General features: G+C 49.7%; 1 protein-coding gene across 2 annotated transcripts; it reads right to left on the bottom strand.

Moving 5' to 3' along the window:
• Positions 1 to 744: 744 nt before the first annotated feature.
• Positions 745 to 19,134, bottom strand: cyp26b1 (cytochrome P450, family 26, subfamily b, polypeptide 1). 2 transcript variants are annotated; one of them, XM_078408674.1, is made up of 5 exons: positions 18,914 to 19,134; positions 13,147 to 13,422; positions 6,008 to 6,163; positions 3,470 to 3,751; positions 745 to 1,793 (listed from the first exon to the last, which is right to left on the bottom strand). In XM_078408674.1, the coding sequence occupies exons 1-5, from the start codon at positions 19,022 to 19,024 to the stop codon at positions 1,401 to 1,403; spliced, it is 1,218 nt and encodes a 405-aa protein (XP_078264800.1). In that variant the 5' UTR covers positions 19,025 to 19,134; the 3' UTR covers positions 745 to 1,400. The 2 variants fall into 2 exon arrangements, with proteins under 2 accessions (XP_078264800.1, XP_078264809.1); XM_078408683.1 differs by lacking the exon at positions 18,914 to 19,134 and having other exon boundaries at positions 13,147 to 13,428.
• Positions 19,135 to 22,182: the final 3,048 nt, after the last annotated feature.

The following is a 22,182-nucleotide window of genomic DNA, read 5'->3' on the forward strand; positions in this document are numbered from 1 at the left end:
TGTACAGGGCCCTAGTGAGTCCACACCTGAAATATTGTGTGCAGTTTTGGTCTCCAAATTTGAGGAAGGATATTCTTGCTATTGAGGGCGTGCAGCGTAGGTTCACGAGGTTAATTCCCAGAATGGTGGGACTGTCGTACGTTGAAAGACTGGAGCGACTAGGCTTGTATACACTGGAATTTAGAAGGATGAGAGGGGAATTTATTGAAACATATAAGATTATTAAGGGATTGGACACGCTAGAGGCAAGAAACATGTTCCCGATGTTGGAGGAGTCCAGAACCAGGGGCCACAGTTTAAGAATAAGGGGTAGGCCATTTCGAACGGAGGTGAGGAAAAACGTTTTCACTCAGAGTTGTAAATCTGTGGAATTCTCTGCCTCAGAAGGCAGTGGAGGCCAATTCTCTGAATGCATTCAAGAGAGAGCTAGATAGAGCTCTTAAAGATAGTGGTGTCAAGGGATATGGGGAGAAGGCAGGAACGGGGTACTGATTGAGAACGATCAACCATGATCACAGTGAATGGCGGTGCTGGCTCGAAGGGCTGAATGGCCTCCTCCTGCACCTATTGTCTATTGTCTATTGTAATAGGGTTAGGAGGGAGAGATAGATCAGCCATGATTGAATGGCGGAGTAGACTTGATGGGCCGAATGGCCTAATTCTGCTCCCATCACTCACAAACCAGACTCGCAGCACACAAGCAAAGAGGCCGACCAAAAATGAAAGCAAATCTTTTTTTTTCCTCTTCATTTTTTACTAAAACAATATTTACTGACAGAAAAAAATATTTTCTTTTTACACTATTTGTCTCTAATCGCAGTCTTAAAATAAAAAAACACACAACGACAAATAATCCATATATAGCTTAGAGATAGACATAGTACAAGTTCAATCCTGATTGCTAAGGTCTCTATGTTTACGCTGGATGCATCTTGCATCGGTTATCGAAACAACATTCAAAGTGCACTGGGCTTTGTTGCAATTGCTAGATCAAGTTACAAACCTAGAAATGTTACTCAGAACAGGTTTATACATATATATTTTAAGTAGGAATGCAGGATATATATGTGGTTTTTTTTTAATTGAAAGAACTGTCTCTGGTTTTCCATCGTTCACGAAGAGCGAACCTTTCCGGTGGACGTATCCTTCTCCGACTCTCTCTCTCTCGCTCTCTCCCTCTTCCATTTCTCTCCGAGAATTCTCTCCGTTCAACCCAAGGTGTTCTCCGTTCTCGCCCGACGCGTGGACCAACGTGGAAGACGGTCGTCGGGCTGGTTCAGGTTTGGATGTTGTTTAGTCGAGGGGTGTGCCCGAGTCCGGTGGGCTTTGTGTTTTGGGTTGGGGGTCAGGGTGGGGTGTAGGGGGTGTGGTGAGTGGGGGAGGAAGGAGGGGGCTGTGGGCTACACGGTGGAGCCCAGCAGAGTTTCGGAAGCCGGGTCGATCTCGTTCTGGTTGGAGTCCAGTCCGTAGAATCTGACCTTCAGGCCATCCATGGGATGGACCACGGGCACGGTCAACATGCGAGGGAACGTCCTGGTGGCCAGCTCGAAGCGGCTGCTGCTGCCGAGCTCCATGGCCAGGACCTTCAGGATCAGCTTGGCCAGCTCCTTGCCCAGGCAGCTCCTCACGCCTCCGCCGAAGGGGATGTAACTGAAGCGCACGCTCTTGTCCTCGTCCCGCTCCTCCCCGAAGCGGTCGGGGTCGAAGACGCCGACGTTCGCGAAGACGGGGGCCGTGTCGTGCGTGTCCCGGATGCTGTACAGAACGCTCCACCCTTTGGGGATCTGGCAGCCCTGCAATTGGGAAACACAACACAAAGGGAAAAGTTCACCCATCGCCTCGGGATATCAATCATTATCAATGAATGATCAGCTTCAGTTTAGAGATGCAGCGCGGAAACAGGTCGTGGCCCCAGCATCGAGCCTTTCGGCCCCCCGGGCCCGCGCCGACCAGCGATCCCCGCACATTAACGCACTAGGGCGGCACGGTGGTGCAGTGGTAGAGTTGCTGCCTTACAGCGAATGCAGCGCCAGAGACCCAGGTTCGATCCTGACTACGGGCGCCGTCTGCACGGAGTTTGTACGTTCTCCCCGTGACCTGCGTGGGTTTTCTCCAAGATCTTTGGTTTTCTCCCACACTCCAAAGATGTGCAGGTTTGTAGGTTAATTGACTGGGTAAATGTAAAAATTGTCCCTAGTGTGTGTAGGATAGTGTTAGTGTGCGGGGATCGCTGGGCGGTGCGGACTCGGTGGGCCGAAGGGCCTGTTTCCACGCTGTATCTCTAAATCTAAAATCTAAATCTAACCATCCTACACCCACTAGGGACACCTTTTACATTTACCAAGCCGATTAACCTACATACATAGAAACATAGAAAATAGGTGCAGGAGGAGGCCGTTCGGCCCTTCGAGCCAGCACCGCCATTCATTGTGATCATGGCTGATCATCCACAATCAGTAACCCGTGCCTGCCTTCTCCCCATATCCCTTGATTCCACTAGCCCCTAGAGCTCTATCTAACTCTCTTTTAAATTCACCCATTGAATTGGCCTCCACTGCCCTCTGTGGCAGAGAATTCCACAAATTCACAACTCTCTGGGTGAAAAAGTTTTTTCTCATCTCAGTTTTAAATGGCCTCCCCTTTATTCTTAGACTGTGTGGCTCCTGGTTCTGGACTCGCCCAACATTGGGAACATTTTTCCTGCATCTAGCTTATCCAGTCCTTTTATAATTTCATATGTTTCTTTTAGATCCCCTCTCATCCTTCTAAACTCCAGTGAATGCAAGCCCAGTCTTTCCAATCTTTCCTCATATGACAGTCCCACCATCCCAGGAATTAACCTAGTAAACCTACGCTGCACGCCCTCAATAGCAAGAATATCCTTCCTCAAATTTGGAGACGAAAACTGCACACAGTACTCCAGGTGTGGTCTCACTAGGGCCCTGTACAACTGCAGAAGGACCTCTTTGCTCCGATACTCAACTCCTCTTGTCATGAAGGCCAACATTCCATTGGCTTTCTTCACTGCCTGCTGTACCTGCATGCTTCCTTTCAGTGACTGATGCACTAGGGCACCCAGATCTCGTTGTACGTCCCCTTTTCCTAACTTGACACGATTCAGATAATAATCTGCCTTCCTATTCTTACCACCAAAGTGGATAACCTCACACTTATCCACATTAAACTGCATCTGCCATGCATCCGCCCACTCACACAACCTGTCCAAGTCACCCTGCAACCTCATAGCATCTTCCTCACAGTTCACACTGCCACCTAGCTTTGTGTCGTCTGCAAATTTGGACTTACGTCCGGCTCGAAGGTCTGAAGGGCGGTGCGGTAGTTAGCAGAGACGGGGGATGGGGGAACATGTGAGGTGATCAGAGACACTTACGTCCAGCTCGAAGGTCTGAAGGGCGGTGCGGTAGTTAGCAGGGATGGGGGAACATGTGAGGTGATCAGAGACACTTACGTCCAGCTCGAAGGTCTGCAGGGCGGTGCGGTAGCCCCCTGACACGGGGGGCAGCAGCCTCAGCACCTCCTTGATGACACAGTTTAGGTAGCTGAGGCGGCCCACGGTGGCCATGCTGGGCCTCTCGTCGCATTTGCAGCCGTGCTGCAGGATGCCGTTAGCCCGCAGTTCGTGTCGCAGTTTCTCCAGCACGGCTGGGTGCTGCAGCAACTGCAGGATGAGCGAGGTGCTGGCACTGGATGTGGTGGCAAAGGCAGCGAAGATCAGCTCCACCGTGGACTCCTGTGGGGGGGGGGGGGGGGAGAGAACCGGAGATGCTTCAGCTCAAAGTTCATTGTTTAAACATAGAAAATAGGTGCAGGAGGAGGCCATTCGGCCCTTCGAGCCAGCACCACCATTCAATATGATCATATCATATCATATCATATATATACAGCCGGAAACAGCCGGAAACAGGCCTTTTCGGCCCACCAAGTCCGTGCCGCCCAGCGATCCCCGTGCCGCCCAGTGATCATGGCTGATCATTCTCAATCAGTACTCCGTTCCTGCCCTCTCCCAATACCCCACGACTCCGCTATCTTTAAGAGCTCTATCTAGCTCTCTCTGACACCCGTACTAATCAAGAATCTATCAATCTCTGCCTTAAATATATCCACTGACTTGGCCTCCACAGCCTTCTGCGGCAAAGAATTCCACAGATTCACCACCCTCTGACTGAAGACATTCCTCCTCATCTCCTTCCTAAAGGAACCTCCTTTAATTCTTAGGCCGTGCCCTCTGGTCCTAGACTCTCCCACCAGTGGAAACATCCTCTCCACATCCACTCTATCCAGGCCTTTCACTGTTCTGTACGTTTCAATGAGGTCCCCCCTCATCCTTCTCAACTCCAGCGAGTGCAGGCCCAGTGCCGACAAACGCTCATCATATGTTAACCCACTCATTCCTGGGATCATTCTTGTAAACCTCCTCTGGACCCTCTCCAGAGCCAGCACATCCTTCCTCAGATACGGGGCCCAAATCTGCTCACAATGTTCCAAATACGGCCTGACCAGCGCCTTGTAGAGATCAGGTACCTGGAGCACACAGCGACACAGGCCCTTTGGCCCACAGTGTTCGTGCTAGCACAGACCATTGAACGGCACGGCACAGGAACAGGCCTTTCAGCCCCCACATTTTCAGTCGGAGAGTTGTGAATCTGTGGAATTCTCTGCCTCAGAAGGCAGTGGAGGCCAATTCTCTGAATGCATTCAAGAGAGAGCTAGATAGAGCTCTTAAGGACAGCGGAGTCAGGGGGTATGGGGAGAAGGCAGGAACGGGGTACTGATTGAGAATGATCAGCCATGATCACATGGTGCTTGCTCGAAGGGCCGAATGGCCTCCTCCTGCACCTATTGTCCATCAGTCGTGGAGTGATACAGTGTGGAAACAGGCCCTTCAGCCCAACCTACCCACACTGGCCAACATGTCCCATCTACACTAGTCCCACCTGCCTGCATTTCGCCCATATCCCTCCAAACCTGTCCTATCCAGGTATCTGTCTAACCATTTCTTAAACGTTGGGATTGTCCCAGCCTCAACCACATCCTCTGGCAGCTTGTTCCATGCACCCACCACCCTTTGAGTATGAAAATATAAGAATATAACTGCAGATACTGGTACAAATCGAAGGTATTTATTCACAAAATGCTGGAGTATCTCAGCAGGTCAGGCAGCATCTCACGAGTGCTCAGCATCCTGAGATGCTGCCTGACCTGCTGAGTTACTCCAGCATTTTGTGAATAAATACCTTCGGTTTGAGTGTGAAAAGGTTCCTATTAAAAATGTTCCCCTTCATCTTAAACCTTGTTCATTAGGTCATAAGCTCATAAGGAATAGGAGCAGAATTAGGCCATTCGGCCCATCAAGTCTACTCCGCCATTCAATCATGGCCCACCGGAAATTGGAGGAACAGCATCTCATATTTCGCCTGGGCAGTTTGCAGCCCAGTGGTATCAACATTGACTTCTCCAACTTTAGATAGTTCCTCTGTCCCTCTCTTCCCCTCCTCCTTCCCAGATCTCCCTCTATCTTCCTGTCTCCACCTATATCCTTCCTTTGTCCCGCCCCACCTGACATTAGTCTAAAGAAGGGTCTCGACCCGAAACGTCACCCATTCCTTCTCTCCTGAGATGCTGCCTGACCTGCTGAGTTACTCCAGCATTTTGTGAATAAATACCTTCGATTTGAACCAGCATCTGCAGTTATTTTCTTATTCAATCATGGCTGATCTATCTCTCCCTCCTAACCCCATTCTCCTGCCCGCTCCCCATCTGAAGAAGGGTGTCGGCCCGAAACGTCACCTATCCATGTTCTCCAGAGATGCTGCCTGACGCGCTGAGTTACTCCAGCACCTTGTGAAACGTCACCTATCCATGTTCTCCAGAGATGCTGCCTGACCTGCTGAGTTACTCCAGCACTGTGAAACGTCACCTATCCATGTTCTCCAGAGATGCTGCCTGACCCGCTGAGTTACTCCAGCATTTTGTGTGCACCCCTTACCTTCAGCTCTTGCATGCTGAGTTCCTTGCCCTGTTCCCGGGCACTGTCGATCAGGATGTCCAAAGCATCCGCGTAATCCTTGTCCTGTTTGCTCTGCAGCTTCTCGCTGATGGCCTTCTCCAGGTACTTGTAGAGGTTGTCTCGAGCACGCATCCCCTGCAAGGAAGGCCAGACCGTTTAGAACACAGGGCCATTTACAGTTCACTTTACCGTCCGGTTACAGTGAAAAGCTTTTTGTTGCGTGCTAACCAGTCAGCGGAAAGACAATTCGTAAATTACATTTAAAAAAACAAAATAGAAACATAGAAACATAGAAAGTAGGTGCAGGAGGAGGCCATTCGGCCCTTCGAGCCTGCACCGCCATTCAATATGATCATGGCTGATCATCCAGCTCAGTATCCCGTACCTGCCTTCTCTCCATACCCTCTGATCCCTTTAGCCACAAGGGCCACATCTAACTCCCTCTTAAATATAGCCAATGAACTGGCCTCAACTACCTTCTGTGGCAGAGAATTCCACAGATTCACCACTCTCTGTGTGAAAAAATACTTTCTCATCTCGGTCCTAAAAGTCTTCCCCCTCATCCTTAAACTGTGACCCCCTTGTTCTGGACTTCCCCAACATCGGGAACAATCTTCCTGTATCTAGCCTGTCCAACCCCTTAAGAATTTTGTAAGTTTCTATAAGATCCCCGTGTGCTGTAACTCCATGATAAGCGCTCAACCAAGAAAACCAAGTATTATCAAACTGAATGCACCAACTTTGGTCTCCTAATTTGAGGAAGGACATCCTTGTAATTGAGGCAGTGCAGCGTAGGTTCACGAGATTGATCCCTGGGATGGCGGGACTGTCATATGAGTAAAGATTGAAAAGACTAGGCTTGTATTCACTGGAGTTTAGAAGGATGAGAGGGGATCTTATAGAGACGTTTAAAATTATAAAACGACTGGACAAGCTAGATGCAGGAAAAATGTTCCTAATATTGGGGGAGTCCAGAACCAGGGGCCACGCAGTCTTAGAATAAAAGGGAGGCCATTTTAAACTGAGGTGAGAAGGAACTTTTTCACCCAGAGAGTTGTGAATTTGTGGAATCTCTTTTAGGACCGAGATGAGAACGTTTTTTTTCACACAGAGAGTGGTGAATCTGTGGAATTCTCTGCCACAGAAGGTAGTTGAGGCCAGTTCATTGGCTATATTTAAGAGGGAGTTAGATGTGGCCCTTGTGGCTAAAGGGATCAGGGGGTATGGAGAGAAGGCAGGTACAGGATACTGAGTTGGATGATCAGCTATGATCATATTGGGAACATTTTTCACAGGGGGCAGTGGAGGCCAAATCACTGGATGGATTTAAGAGAGAGTTAGATAGAGCTCTAGGGGCTAGTGGAACCAAGGGATATGGGGAGAAGGCAGGCATGGGTTACTGATTGTGGATGATCAGCCATGACCACAATATGGGACAAGGGCGGGACATTCCAATTTAGCCCAAACTACGGGATGTCCCGGCTAATATGGGACAGTTGGCAACCCTACTTAGAACACGTTAGTGTAATATGTCACGAGATTCAGACAACCAAGCTCGAGATAAGAGATTTGCGTGTAGTGTTTTTGGACCTGCCAAATGAGTTTGTGGATTTGTGCCACATAGTCTTATTTGGAGTGCTTTTGATTACTTTAGAGTTCCTGGATCAATAGTAAATTTAGTGAAAGCATATTTCCAAGATGTCCGAATGAGTTTTAGTACAGCAGACTTTACAACAGCATGGCAGAGACTGGGGATGGGCATTATGGCAAGGTGCACTATTTAGGGGTTAGATTATTAAGGGGTTGGACACGTTAGAGGCAGGAAACATGTTCCCAATGTTGGGGGAGTCCAGAACAAGGGGCCACATTTTAAGAATAACGGGTAGGCCATTTAGAACTGAGATGAGGAAAAACTTTTTCAGTCAGAGAGTTGTGAATCTGTGGAATTCTCTGCCTCAGAAGGCAGTGGAGGCCAATTCTCTGAATGCATTCAAGAGAGAGCTGGATAGAGCTCTTAAGGATAGCGGAGTCAGGGGATATGGGGAGAAGGCAGGAACGGGGTACTGATTGAGAATGATCAGCCATGATCACATTGAATGGCGGTGCTGGCTCGAAGGGCCGAATGGTCTCCTCCTGCACCTATTGTCTATTGTCTATTCTTCGTTAGCATTTACAATGGTTGGAGTGAGTGATTTTAGAGCATCGCTCTGGGTCGTCGGCGGGGAGAGACGCCAGGAATTATAAAATTATAAAAGGACTGGACAAGCTCGATGCAGGAAAAATGTTCCCAATGTTGGGGGAGTCCAGAACCAGGGGCCACGCAGTCTAAGAATAAAGGGGAGGCCATTTTAAACTAAGGTGAGAATAAACTTTTTCACCCAGAGAGTTGTGAATTTGTGGAACTCTCTGCCATAGAGGGCAGTGGAGGCCAATTCACTGGATGGATTTAAGAGAGAGTTAGATAGAGCTCTAGGGGCTAACGGAATCAAGGGATATGGGGAGAAGGCAGGCACGGGGACCAATCAAGGGGACCGCCCTTGTCCCATATTAGGCCCGGGGGGGCGCTGTAGACCCGGACACTGTAGGCCCGGACAGTGTAGGCCCGGAGGCCTGATTGCTGCCAACGGAGGTTGCATAGCAACCCACCTCCCGGCCCGGGCAGTCGCCATTGGTGGAGCGGGAGCGCGTGGCTGCTGACTGGGTGAGGTCACGTGGAGCATGGGGTGGTGGTCACGTTGAGCAAGGGCAGCCAACTATCTCACTCCCAAATAAGGGACAAGGTGATGTCACTGCCCCGCGCCCCACGTGACCTCACCCAGCCAGCGGCCACGTGCTCTCGCTCCACCAATGGCGGCCGCCCGGGCCGGGAGGCGGGTTGCTACGCAACCTCCATTAGGCGGCACCCGGGCCTCCAGGCCTACACTGTCCAGACCTACACTGTCCGGGCCTACACTGTCCGGGCCTACACTGTCCGGGCCTACACTGTGCAGTCCACTGACTGGGCCTACACTGACCGGGCCTACACAGTCCGGGCCTACACAGTCCGGGCCTACAGCGTCCGGGCCTACACTGTCCGGGCCTACACTGTCCGGGCCTACACTGACCGGGCCTACACAGTCCGGGCCTACACAGTCCGGGCCTACAGCGTCCGGGCCTACAGCGTCCGGGCCTACAGCGTCCGGGCCTACAGCGCCCCCCCCCCAGGGCCTAATACCGGACCAGGGTGGTACATCTGGAGGGAAACCCTTTCCCCTTTTCTTTTCTGGATCCGAGTATGACCTTTTTAAACATTCCTCTCACACTTCCTTTGAAGCTTTGAGCTTTCCACTTATTTTCCTGACTAAGCTTTCTTTTAACAACTTTAAATGGCTGCCTGCAAAATGCTGACCTGACTAGCTGCTTCTTCTTTCTCTTCCTCCTAAGGTGGTCTCCCCTCCTCAATATTGCTGACCGATCTCTTAACTCTTCTTGCAAAACATTAATTCCCCTCTCTCACATCGACTGTAGCCTTTCTCCACTGCTTTCTCAACTGTCTCCTCTCCTTCACTAATCTCTCTCTCTCTCTCTCTCTCTCTCTCTCTCTCTCCCGTCTCGATCTAACCACCTGCGGAACCTGCACCTTCGTTTTCTCAATAACACCAAAGCTGTCCGCACCATATTGGCGGACAAACTCTCCCATCGTCGTTTAGAGATACAGCGCGGAAACATGCCCTTCGGCCCACCGAGTCTGTGCCGACAGACTGAGGTGAGAAGAAACCTTTTCACCCAGAGAGTTGTGAATTTGTGGAATTCTCTGCCATAGAGGGCAGTGGAGGCCAATTCACTGGATGAATTTAAAAGAGAGTTAGATAGAGCTCTAGGGGCTAGAGAAATTAAGGGATATGGGGAGAAGGCAGGCACGGGTTACTGATTGTGGACGATCAGCCATGATCACAATGAATGGCGGTGTGTAGAGGCTCGAAGGACCAAATGGCCTCCTCCTGCGCCTATTTTCTATGTTTCTATGACCAGCGATCCCCACACATTAACACTATCCTATACGCACTGGGGGCAATTGTTACCGTTACCAAGCCAATTAACCTGCAAACCTGCACGTGTTTGGAGTGTGGGAGGAAACCGAAGATCTCGGAGAAAACCCACGCAGGTCACGGGGAGAACGTACAAACTCCGTACAGACAGCGCCCGTAGTCGGGATGGAACCCGGGTCTCCGGCGCTGCATTCGCTGTAATGCAGCAACTCTACCGCTGCGCCACCGTTTTTTTACCCTTTGCTGGACTTCGCTCAACTGACTTGACTAACCTCTCAAGAAGTACTTCTCAATGTGATTTTCCTGCACTCCCTCTAACAAGCACCTCTTTCCCTGATATGTTCTAAGGCCCTTTGCTGTTGTTACTTTCTGCTCACCACTTGATTACATTCGAACCATTCACAGCATGTAGAGACGGCAAGGGAATAATGTTTAGTGCAAGGTAAAGCCAGTAAAGTTCGATCAAAGATAGTCCGAGGGTCACCAATGAGGTAGATAGTAGTTCAGCACTGCTCTCTGGTTGTGGTAGGATGGTTCAGTTGCCTGATAACAGCCGGGAAGAAACTGCCCCAGAATCTGGAGGTGTGCGTTTTCACACTTCTGTACCTCTTGCCTGATGGGAGAGGGGAGAAGAGGGAGTGGCCGGGATGATAAAGGAGACAGGCCATTGTTAGCTGTGGGCTAGGTGAAAGTGAGTTACAGACAATGAGACTCAACAAGATGACTTTGAACCTAGTACAACCACTTGGGTGTGGGAGGGACGGAGAGAGAGGGGATGCAAGGGTTACTTGAAGTTAGAGAAATCAATATTCAATCAACAAAATCAATAATAAACTGTTGGGGTGTAAGCTGCCCAAGCGAAATATGAGGTGCTGTTCCTGCAATTTGCGCTGGGCCTCACTCTGACAATGGAGGAGGCCCAGGACAGAAAGGTCAGTGTGGGAATGGGAGGGGGATGGGGAATTAATGTGTTTGGCAACCGGGAGATCAGGTAGGTCCAGGCGGACTGAGCGAAGGTGTTCAGCCAAACGATCGCCCAGACATCGTTTGGTCTCGCCGATGTATAAGAGTCCACACCTTGAACAATGCATACAGTAGATGAGGTTGGAGGAGGTGCAGGTGCACACTTTCGACCGACCTGATCTCCCGGTTGTCAAACACTTGAATTCCCCTCTAAACTAAACTAAAACAGACACCGTGCTGGGGGGAGAGGTAGGGTTGCCAACTGTCCCGTATTAGTCGGGACATCCCGTATTTTGGGGTAAATTAATTTGTCCTTTACGGGACCGCCCTTGTCCCGTATTAGGCCCGGACGGCCCTGAACACGTATGCCCCGGACATGTAGGCCCGGGGGGCGATGTCGGCCCAGGCAGTGTAGGCCCGGACAGTGTAGTGCGCCCCCTAATGGAGATTGTGTACCGACACGCCTCCCAGCCCGGGCGGCCGCCATTGGTGGAGCGGGAGCACGTGGCCGCTGGCTGGGTGAGGTCAAGTAGGGCGCGGGGCGGTGACGTCACCTTGTCCCTTATTTGGGAGTGAGATAGTTGGCAACCCTAGGGAGAGGGGCTATTGTGGGACATTGGATTAAGTCGTGGGGACACAGTCAGTGAGACAATGCCAGGTCACTGAGAGAGGGTGTGAGAGAGTTTCCTCCTACGTTTCTTAGAGCGCAGGAGGATAAGGGGTGATCTTATAGAGGTGCAAATAATCACGAGAGGAACAGATCGGGTAGACGCACAGAGTCTCCTGCCCAGAGTAGGGGAATCGTGGACCAGAGGATATACTGTAGGTTTAAGGTGAGGATAGAGACATTTCTTACACAAAAGGTGGTGGGTGCATGGAATGAACTGCCGGAGGAGGTAGTTGAGGCAGGGACGATCCCGACGTTTAAGAAACATTTGGGCAGGTACATGGATTGGACAGGTTTGGAGGGATACGGGCCAAGCGCAGGCAGGTAGGGCGAGTGTGGATGTTCGGTGTGGGAGGTTGGGCCGAAGGGCCTGTTTCCACACTGTGTGACTCTGTGACTCTACTGAGGGATCAATGAGTGAGCTGGATTAACATCAGTGGGAACAGACACAGAGTGCCGGAGTAACTCAGTGAGACAGGCAGCATCTCTGGAGAGAAAGAGTGGGTGACGTTTCGAGTCGAGGCCCTTCTGCAGCATCAGTGGGGATGCGGTCTGTGACACGGGGCGCTGGGACTAGGAGGGAGGGGGTGAGGGAGCTTGTAAGGTCATAAGACATAAGGAATAAGAGTACAATTAGGCCACTCGGCCCACCAAGTCTACTCCGCCATTCAATCATGGCTGATCTCTCTCTCCCTCCTAACCCCATTCTCCCCCATAATCCCCGACACCCGTACTATCCATCTCTGCCTTAAATATATCCACTGACTTGGCCTCCACAGCCTTCTGTGGCAAAGAATTCCACAGATTCACCACCCTCTGACTAAAGAAACCACCTCATCTACAGAAAAGAACGTATTTTAATTATAGTCATAGAGTGATACAATAGACAATAGGCCCAACTCTCCCACACTAACCCAACAATGTCCCAGCTACACTAGTCCCACTTGCCTGCGCTTGGTCCATATCCCTCCAAACCTGTCCTATCCATGCACCTGTCTAACTGTTTCTTAAACGATGGGATAGTCCCAGCCTCAACTACCTCCTCTGGCAGCTCGTTCCATACACCCACCACCCTCTGTGTGAAAAAGTTATCCCTCAGATTCCTATTAAATCTTTTCCCCTTCACCTTGAACCTATGTCCTCTGGTCCTCGATTCCCCTACTCTGGGCAAGAGACTCTGTGCATCTACCCGATCTATTCCTCTCATGATTTTGTACACCTCTATAAGATCACCCCTCATCCTCCTGCGCTCCAAGGAATAGAGACCCAGCCTGCTCAACCTCTCCCTGTAGCTAACACCCACTAGTCAATAGACAATAGACAATAGGTGCAGGAGGAGGCCATTCGGCCCTTCGAGCCAGCACCACCATTCAATGTGATCATGGCTGATCATTCACAATCAGTAACCCATTCCTGCCTTCTCCAAAATCCAAAATCATCCTGAGTTATCCTGAGCCTACCTTTCTGTAGCCGCTGAAGGGGAAGTCCAGTGGCAAGGAGAACAGGTTGGCCACCAGTTGCTCGAAGCTCTGGGACAGCAGGTCGAGGTCCTCCTCGGAGACGCGGAAGCCCAGCAGGACCCGCACGGCGATGCGGAAGGTGAGCTTCTTGGTCTGCTGGTAGACGATGATGGGCTCGCCACTGCTGCTCCACTCTCTGATGCCGTCCTGGATAGCCTGCTGGATCTTGGGCAGGTAGCACTCCAACGCATCGTGGCTGAACACCCTGGAAAATATCTGCATGTGCAGGCAAACAACGAGCCTTGGTCATGTAGCTACAGGGTCACGGAGTCATAGAGACACAGAGACACAGAGACACAGAGAGTCACCCAGACACAGAGACACAGAGACACAGAGACACAGAGACACAGAGACACAGAGAGTCACCCAGACACAGAGACACAGAGACACAGAGACACAGAGAGTCACCCAGACACAGAGACACAGAGACACAGGGACACAGGGACACAGAGACACAGAGACACAGAGACACAGAGACACAGAGACACAGAGACACAGAGACACAGAGAGTCACCCAGACACAGAGACACAGAGACACAGGGACACAGAGACACAGAGACACAGAGACACAGTCACAGAGACACAGGGACACAGAGACACAGAGACACAGGGACACAGAGACACAGAGACACAGAGACACAGACACAGAGACACAGAGACACAGAGACACAGAGACACAGAGCGATAGAGACACAGAGTCACAGACACAGAGACACAGAGACACAGAGTCACAGAGACACAGAGTCACAGAGATCTCCATGATCACATTGAATGGCGGTGCTGGCTCGAAGGGCCGAATGGCCTCCTCCTGCACCTGTTGTCTATTGTCTATTGATTCACGAGGTTAATTCCAGGAATGGCGGGACTGTCGTATGCTGAAAGACTGGAGCGACTGGGCTTGTATACACTGGAATTTAGAAGGATGAGAGAGGATCTTATTGAAACATATAAGATTATTAAGGGATTGGACACGTTAGAGGCAGGAAACGTGTTCCCAATGTTGGGGGAGTCCAGAACCAGAGGCCACAGTTTAAGAATAAGGGGTAGGCCATTTAGAACGGAGATGAGGAAAAACCTTTTCAGTCAGAGAGTTGTGAATCTGTGGGATTCTCTGCCTCAGAAGGCAGTGGAGGCCAATTCTCTGGATGCTTTTAAGAGAGAGCTAGATAAAGCTCTTAAGGATAGCGGAGTCAGGGGGTATGGGGAGAAGGCAGGAACGGGGTACTGATTGAGAATGATCAGCCATGATCACATTGAATGGCGGTGCTGGCTTAAAGGGCCGAATGGCCTCCTCCTGCACCTATTGTCTATTGTCTATTGTCTAAACCATCTCGTGGAATCACTAACAAACTAGCACGGAGACAAGCCCTTTGGCCCACCTTGCCAATGCCGACCAGCATGCACCATCCACACATGGAATGGTGAAGGTGTGGATTCCCTTACTCTGGGCAACAAACTCTGTGAGACTCCAGGGCTCTCTGACTAAAGCATACATGTTTACGGGTGTAGGGGGAGGGGGGGAGGGGTTTGGTAGGCAAATGCTTAGACGTATAAAATTATGAAAGGACTGGGCCATTTGGCGCATCAAGTTCACTCCGCCATTCAATCATGGCTGATCTATCTCTCCCTCCTAATCCCATTCTCCTGCCTTCTCCCCATAACCCCTGACACCCGTACTGATCAAGAATCTATCTATCTCTGCCTTAAAAATATCCACTGACTTGGCCTCCACAGCCTTCTATGGCAAAGAATCCCACAGATTCACCACCCTCTGACTAAAGAAATTCCTCCTCATCTCCTTCGTAAAAAAGAACATCCTTTAATTCTGAGGCTGTGACCTCTAGTCCTAGACTCTCCCACTAGTGGAAACATCCTCTCTACATCCACTCAATCCAGGCCTTTCACTATTCTGTACGTTTCAATGAGGTCCCCCCTCATCCTTCTAAACTCCAGCGAGTACAGGCCCAGTGCCGACAAACGTTCATCATATGTTAACCCACTCATTCCTGGGATCATTCTTGTAAACCTCCTCTGGACCCTCTCCAGGTCCAGCACATCCTTCCTCAGCTATGGGGCCCAAAATTGCTCACAATATTCCAAATGTGGCCTGACCAGCGCCTTATAGAGCCTCAGCATTACATCCCTGTTTTTGTATACAAGCCCTCTGGAAATAAATGAGTAGAGTTTGCTTTCGATTCGACTTGCAGATGAACTTGTTGGGAGTCCTGCACCAACATTCCCAAGTCCCTTTGCACCTCCGATTTCTGGATTCTCTCCCCATTTGGAAAGCAGTCTACGCCTTTAGTCCTATGACCAAAATGCTCGACTCCACACTTTGCTACACTATATTCCATCTGCCACTTCTCTGCCCACTCTCCCAACCTGGCCACGTCCTTCTGCAGAGTCTCTGCTTTCTCTGCACTGCCTGCCCTTCCACCTATTTTCGTATCATCTGCAAACGTGGCCACAAAGCCTTCGATCCCCTCGTCCAAATCATGAATGTACATAGTATATTTTCTACGACTTTATGGTTGAAAGTTCAACTCAATGGATCAACAGCTCCCCCTGTGTTATGTGTTATTACTGCATCCCCTGCAGCAACTTCTGCAACACTGCAGCCCGACAGGGAAAGCAACAGTGCAGGGGCTTGCAGAGCCGTGCAGCAGAGAAAAAGGCCCTTCGGCCCAACTTGTCCATCCCGATCAGAAGTTCAGAGGTTCGTCCATCGTCCATTTGGCCCGTCAAGTCTACTCCACCATTCAATCATGGCTGATCTCTCTCTCCCTCTCAACCCCATTCTCCTGCCTTCTCCCCATAACTCCTGACAACCGCACTAATCAAGAATCTGTCAATCTCCGCCTTAAAAACATCCACTGACTTGGCCTCCACAGCCTTCTGTGGCAAAGAATTCCACAGATTCACCGCCCTCTGACTGAAGAAATTCCTCCTCGTCTCCTTTCTAAAGGTACATCCTTTAATTCTGAGGCCGTGACCTCTGGTTCTAGACTCTCCCACTAGTGGAAACATCCTCTCCACATCCACTCTATCCAGGCCTCCAAGTTTCAATGAGGTCCCCCCTCATCCTTCTAAACTCCAGCGAGTACAGGCCCAGTGCTGACAAATGCTCATCGTACGTTAACCCACTCATTCCTGGGATCATTCTCGTAAACCTCCTCTGGACCCTCTCCAGAGCCAGCAGATCCTTCCTCAGATATGGGGCCCAAAACTGCTCACAATGCACAAAATAACACGATCAATTGTCATACTTAACTAGTCCCTTTGGTTTGCATTTGGCCCCCTACTAAGGTTTGCCAACTTTCTCCTCCCGAATAAGGGACAGAGGGTGACGTCACCGCCCCGCGCCCCACGTGACCTCACTCAGCCAACGGCCACGTGCTCCCGATCCACCATGTGCTGTACAGTTCTAACTTTCCTTGTACATGGAAGCATAACCCAATGTTGACCAGTGAGTTCATAAGTTCGGGGAGCAGAATTAGGCCATTTGGCCCATCAAGTCTACTCCGCCATTCAATCATGGCTGATCCATCTCTCCCTCCTAACCCCATTCTCCTGCCTTCTCCCCATAACCCCTGACACCCGCACTGATCATAAATCTCCGCCTTAAAATTACCGACTGACTTGGCCTCCACAGCCGTCCGTGACAATGAATTCCACAGATTCACCACCCTCTCAAGAAATTCATCCTCGTCTCCTGACTAAAGGTATGTCCTTTTATCCTAGTTAGGATGGAACCTGGGTCTCTTCCCCATTTACTGGTGCTCTCTGACTTGGATGAAGGGATTAAAAGTACCATTAGCAAATTTGCAGATGATACAAAGCTGGGTGGCAGTGTGAACTGTGTGGAAGATGCTATGAGGTTGCAGGGTGACTTGGACAGGTTGTGTGAGTGGGCGGATGCATGGCAGATGCAGTTTAATGTGGATAAGTGTGAGGTTATCCACTTTGGTGGTAAGAATAGGAAGGCAGATTATTATCTGAATGGTGTCAAGTTAGGAAAAGGGGACGTACAACGAGATCTGGGTGTCCTAATGCATCAGTCACTGAAAGGAAGCATGCAGGTACAGCAGGCAGTGAAGAAAGCCAATGGAATGTTGGCCTTCATAACAAGAGGAGTTGAGTATAGGAGCAAAGAGGTCCTTCTGCAGTTGTACAGGGCCCTAGTGAGACTCGAAGGGCCGAATGGCCTCCTCCTGCACCTATTGTCTATTGTCCATTGTCTCTCCCCTAATTCCCCATTTACTGGTGCCCTCCCCTAATTCCCCATTTACTGGTGCCCTCCCCTAATTCCCCATTTACTGGTGCCCTCCCCTAATTCCCCATTTACTGGTGCCGTCCCCTAATTCCCCATTTACTGGTGCCCTCCCCTAATTCCCCATTTACTGGTGCCCTCCCCTAATTCCCCATTTACTGGTGCCCTCCCCTAATTCCCATCTCTGGTGAAAAGGAAGAGGTGGATTCGGGTCGACCTGAAATACTGGAATTTAGAAGGGCTGGATAGAGCTCTTAAGGATAGAGGAGTCAGGGGGTATGGGGAGAAGGCAGGAACGGGGTACTGATTGAGAATGATCAGCCATGATCACATTGAATAGCGGTGCTGGCTCGAAGGGCCGAATGGCCTCCTCCTGCACTTGTTGTCTATTGTCTATTGTCTATAAATCATGACATGGCCCTTGTAGGGCAGGAGTGTGCTGGCACTTTGCGTTCTCTTTTAGTTTAGTTTAGTTTAGTTTCGTTTCGTTTGGGGTGGGAGGTGCTTTACGTCGTCGTCGTCCACCCTGGGCAGTTCTACAGAACGGGCAAAATTTGCAGCAAAGTGTCAACTACGGTACTCTGAAGCACCAATTGCCACTTTTGATTGTTGTGGTTGACATACGAAAGAAGAGCAAGAAGTTTAGTTTAGTCTAGTTTAGAGATACAGCGCGGAAACAGACCCTTCGGCCCACCGGGTCCGCGCCGACCAGCGATCCCCGCACACTAACACTATCCTACACACACTAGGGACAATTTACAATATTACCAAAGCCAATTAACCCACAAACCTGCACGTCTTTGGAGTGTGGGAGGAAACCGGAGCACCCGGAGAAAACCCACGCAGGTCACGGGGAGAACGTAGAAACTCCGTGCAGACAGTACCCGTAGTCGGGATGGAACCCGGGTCTCTGGCGCTGTGAGGCAGCAACTCTACCGCTGCGCCAATAAATAATCTACTACCATGCGATACAATCAATCTTCTCTTTTAAATCGTCTTTTAAATCGGCAGGAAAAAAACTGCAGATGCTGATACAAATCGAAGGTATTTATTCATAAATTGCTGGAGTAACTCAGCGGGTCAGGCAGCATCTCAGGAGAGAGGGAATGGGTGACGTTTCGGGTCGAGACCCTTCTTCAGACTGAAGAAGGGTCTCGACCCGAAACGTCGCCCATTCTCTCTCTCTCCTAGATGCTGCCTGACCCGCTGAGTTACTCCAGCATTTTGTGATAGCCATGATCGCATTGAATGGCGGTGCTGGCTCGAAGGGCCGAATGGCCTACTCCTGCACCTGTTGTCTGTTGTCTATTGAGATAGCCCAGCTCGGTTGGCGGTTTGCAGTAGAAAGCAGCAGAGAAAAAAAGCAGGAAAGGGAGAGGGGGAGCGCTCGGTAAGGGGACAGGAGGATGTGTGCACGTCGCCATCTTAAGTGCTGACCTTCCTCTTGTGGCGGTGGATGTCGCCGATGGAGTTGATGAGGCTAGTGGAGCCTAGTAACATCCTGGTGCTCCTGGGCCATTGGCTGCTCACCAGCGTGTGTTCCCCCATCAGGATCTTACGCACGTTCTCCGAGCCCGTCACCCGAATCAAGGGGCGGCCAAGGAGGTGAGTCTTGAAAACGTTCCCGTATTTCTCCCGGCGCGACGCGTGGAACCTCGATCCCTGTGAGAGAGGGGGAAGGGGGGAGGGGGACCCAAAATAAAGGGGGGGGGCGGGAAAAAAACACACACGCACATTACGAGTGGCACAACAGAATCAGGATCAGAATCAGAATCAGAATCAGAATGAGAATCAGAAAATCAGAATCAGAAAATCAGAATCAGAAAATCAGAAAATCAGAAAATCAGAAAATCAGAAAATCAGAAAATCAGAAAATCAGAAAATCAGAATCAGAAAATCAGACTCAGAATCAGATTCAGAAAATCAGAATCAGAATCAGAATCATAAAATCAGAATCATAAAATCAGAATCAGAATCAGAATCAGAAAATCAGAATCATAAAATCAGAATCAGAATCAGAATCAGAATCAGAAAATCAGAAAATCAGAATCAGAATCAGAATCGTCTTTATTGTCATCCAAAAAAACAAGTCTTTTGGCCGAAATTCCGTCACCCGCAGTCCAACAATAAGACCAATATAAATAAGCAATAACACACACAATCACAAACCAACACAAAACAAAACAAAAGAAACATCTATCACAGTGGAGGAGACCGAGGACAGAAAGATCAGTGTAGGAATGGGAAGGGGAATGAAAGTGTCCAGCAACTGGGACAGAACCTTTCTGAACCTGAGCAGTCAGAACCTTTTCCCCCAGATGGAAATATTAAATATTAGAGAGACACAAAGTGCTGGAGTAACTCAGTAGGTCAGGCAGCACCTAGAACCTCACACTGCCTTATCTCTTGTGTCTCGCCTTCCCCTGGCTCTCGATCTGATGAACCTCACCCATTCCTTCTCTCCAGAGATGCTGCCTGTCCCGCTGAGTTACTCCAGCATTTCGTGTCTGTGTTAGGCAGCATCACAGCTTGGTTTGGGAACAGCTCCATCCAAGACCATGGAGAATTGTGGACACAGCCCAGACCATCACACAAACCAACCTCCCTTCCATCGACTCCATCTACACCTCACGCTGCCTCGGCAAGGCCAGCAGCATCATCAAGGACCAGTCTCACCCCGGCCACTCCCTCTTCTCCCCTCTCCCATCGGGCAAGAGGTACAGAAGTGTGAAAACGCACACCTCCAGATTCTGGGGCAGTTTCTTCCCGGCTGTTATCAGGCAACTGAACCATCCTACCACAACCAGAGAGCAGTGCTGAACTACTATCTACCTGACTGGAGACCCTCAAACTATCTTTAATCAGACTTTATTGGACCTTATCTTGCAGTAAACAATATTCACGTTATTCCCTTATCATGTATCTGTGCTCTGTGAATGGTTCGATTGTAATCGTGTATTGTCTTTCCGCTGTCTGGTTAGCACGCAACAAAAGCTTTTCACTGTACCTCGGTAGACGTGACAATAAACTAACTCAAACTCAAAGTATCTCTGGAGAACATGGACCAGTGATGTTTCCGATCAAGAGCATTATAGAGTCATAGTGTCATAGAGTTAACGTGGAAACAGGCCCATTGACCCAACTTGCCCACACTGACCAACATGTCCCATCTACACTCATCCCACCTGCCTGCGTTTGGCCCATAAACCTGTCCTATCCATGTGTACGAAGGAACTGCAGATGCAGGTTTGAACCAAAAATAGACACACAATGCTGGAGTAACTCAGCGGGACAGGCAGCATCTCTGGAGAGAAGGAATGGGTGACGTTTCGGGTCGAGACCCTTACCTGTCTAAATGTTTCTTAAACATTGCAATGGTACCTGCCACAACACCACCTCCTCCGACAGATCGTTCCATACACCCATCACGCTCTGTGTGAAAAAGTAACCTCTCAAGGTTCTATTATATCTTTCACCCTTCACCTTAAACCTATGTCCATAGGTCCTCGATTCCCCTACTCTGGGCAAGAGACTGTGTGCGTCTACCCGATCTATTCCTCTCATTGAACCTACAGTCGAAAACACCCGTACCTCTACTTCCTTGAAAGTCTAAGGATGTTCAGCAGTATCCAGTACGACTCTCACAAACTTCTACAGATGCGCCGTAGAAAGCATTTTATCGGGAAGCATCACAGCACGGTTTGGGAACAGTTCCATCCAAGACCACAAGAAATCGCGTAGAATAATGAACGCAGCCCAGACCATCACACAAACCAACCTCCCTTCCATTGACTCCATCTACACCTCACGCTGCCTCGGCAAGGCCAGCAGCATCATCAAGGACCAGTCTCACCCCGGCCACTCCCTCTTCTCCCCTCTCCCATCGGGCAAGATGTACAGAAGTGTGAAAACGCACACCTCCAGATTCAGGGACAGTTTCTTCCCAGCTGTTATCAGGCAACTGAACCATCCTACCACAACCAGAGAGCAGTGCTGAACTACTATCTACCTCATTGGAGACCCTCGGACTATCTTTAATCGGACTTAACTTGATTTAATCTTGCACTAAACTTTATTCCCTTTATTCTGGTATCTGTACACTGGGGACGGCTCAATTGTAATCATGTACAGTCTTTCCGCTGACTGGTTAGCGCGCAACAAAAAGCTTTTTACTGTACCTCAGTACAGGTGACAATAAAATAAATGAATTTTTTTTTAAAAGAGGGAACTGCAGATGCTTGTTTATCAGTTAATTTGTGTTATAGCCTGTAACTCTTTCCTGAGTACCCACTAATTCCAGATATAAATTCCTTGAAATACTTGCTTAGATTTAGACTTTAGAGATACAGAGTAGAAACAGGCTTTTCGGCCCACCGTGTCAATAGACAATAGGCGCAGGATGAGGCCATTCAGCCCTTCGAGCCAGCACCGCCATTCAATGTGATCATGGCTGATCATTCTCAATCAGTACCCCGTTCCTGCCTTCTCCCCATACCCCCTGACTCCGCTATCCTTAAGAGCTCTATCCAGCTCTCTCTTGAATGCATTCAGAGAATTGGCCTCCACTGCCTTCTGAGGCAGAGAATTCCACAGATTCACAACTCTCTGACTGAAAAAGTTTTTCCTCATCTCAGTTCTAAATGGCCTACCCCTTATTCTTAAACTGTGGCCCCTGGTTCTGGACTCCCCCAACATTGGGAACATGT

This window comes from Rhinoraja longicauda, chromosome 1, assembly GCF_053455715.1.
Source record: "Rhinoraja longicauda isolate Sanriku21f chromosome 1, sRhiLon1.1, whole genome shotgun sequence".
In the NCBI taxonomy this organism is placed as follows: Eukaryota; Metazoa; Chordata; class Chondrichthyes; order Rajiformes; family Arhynchobatidae; genus Rhinoraja; species Rhinoraja longicauda.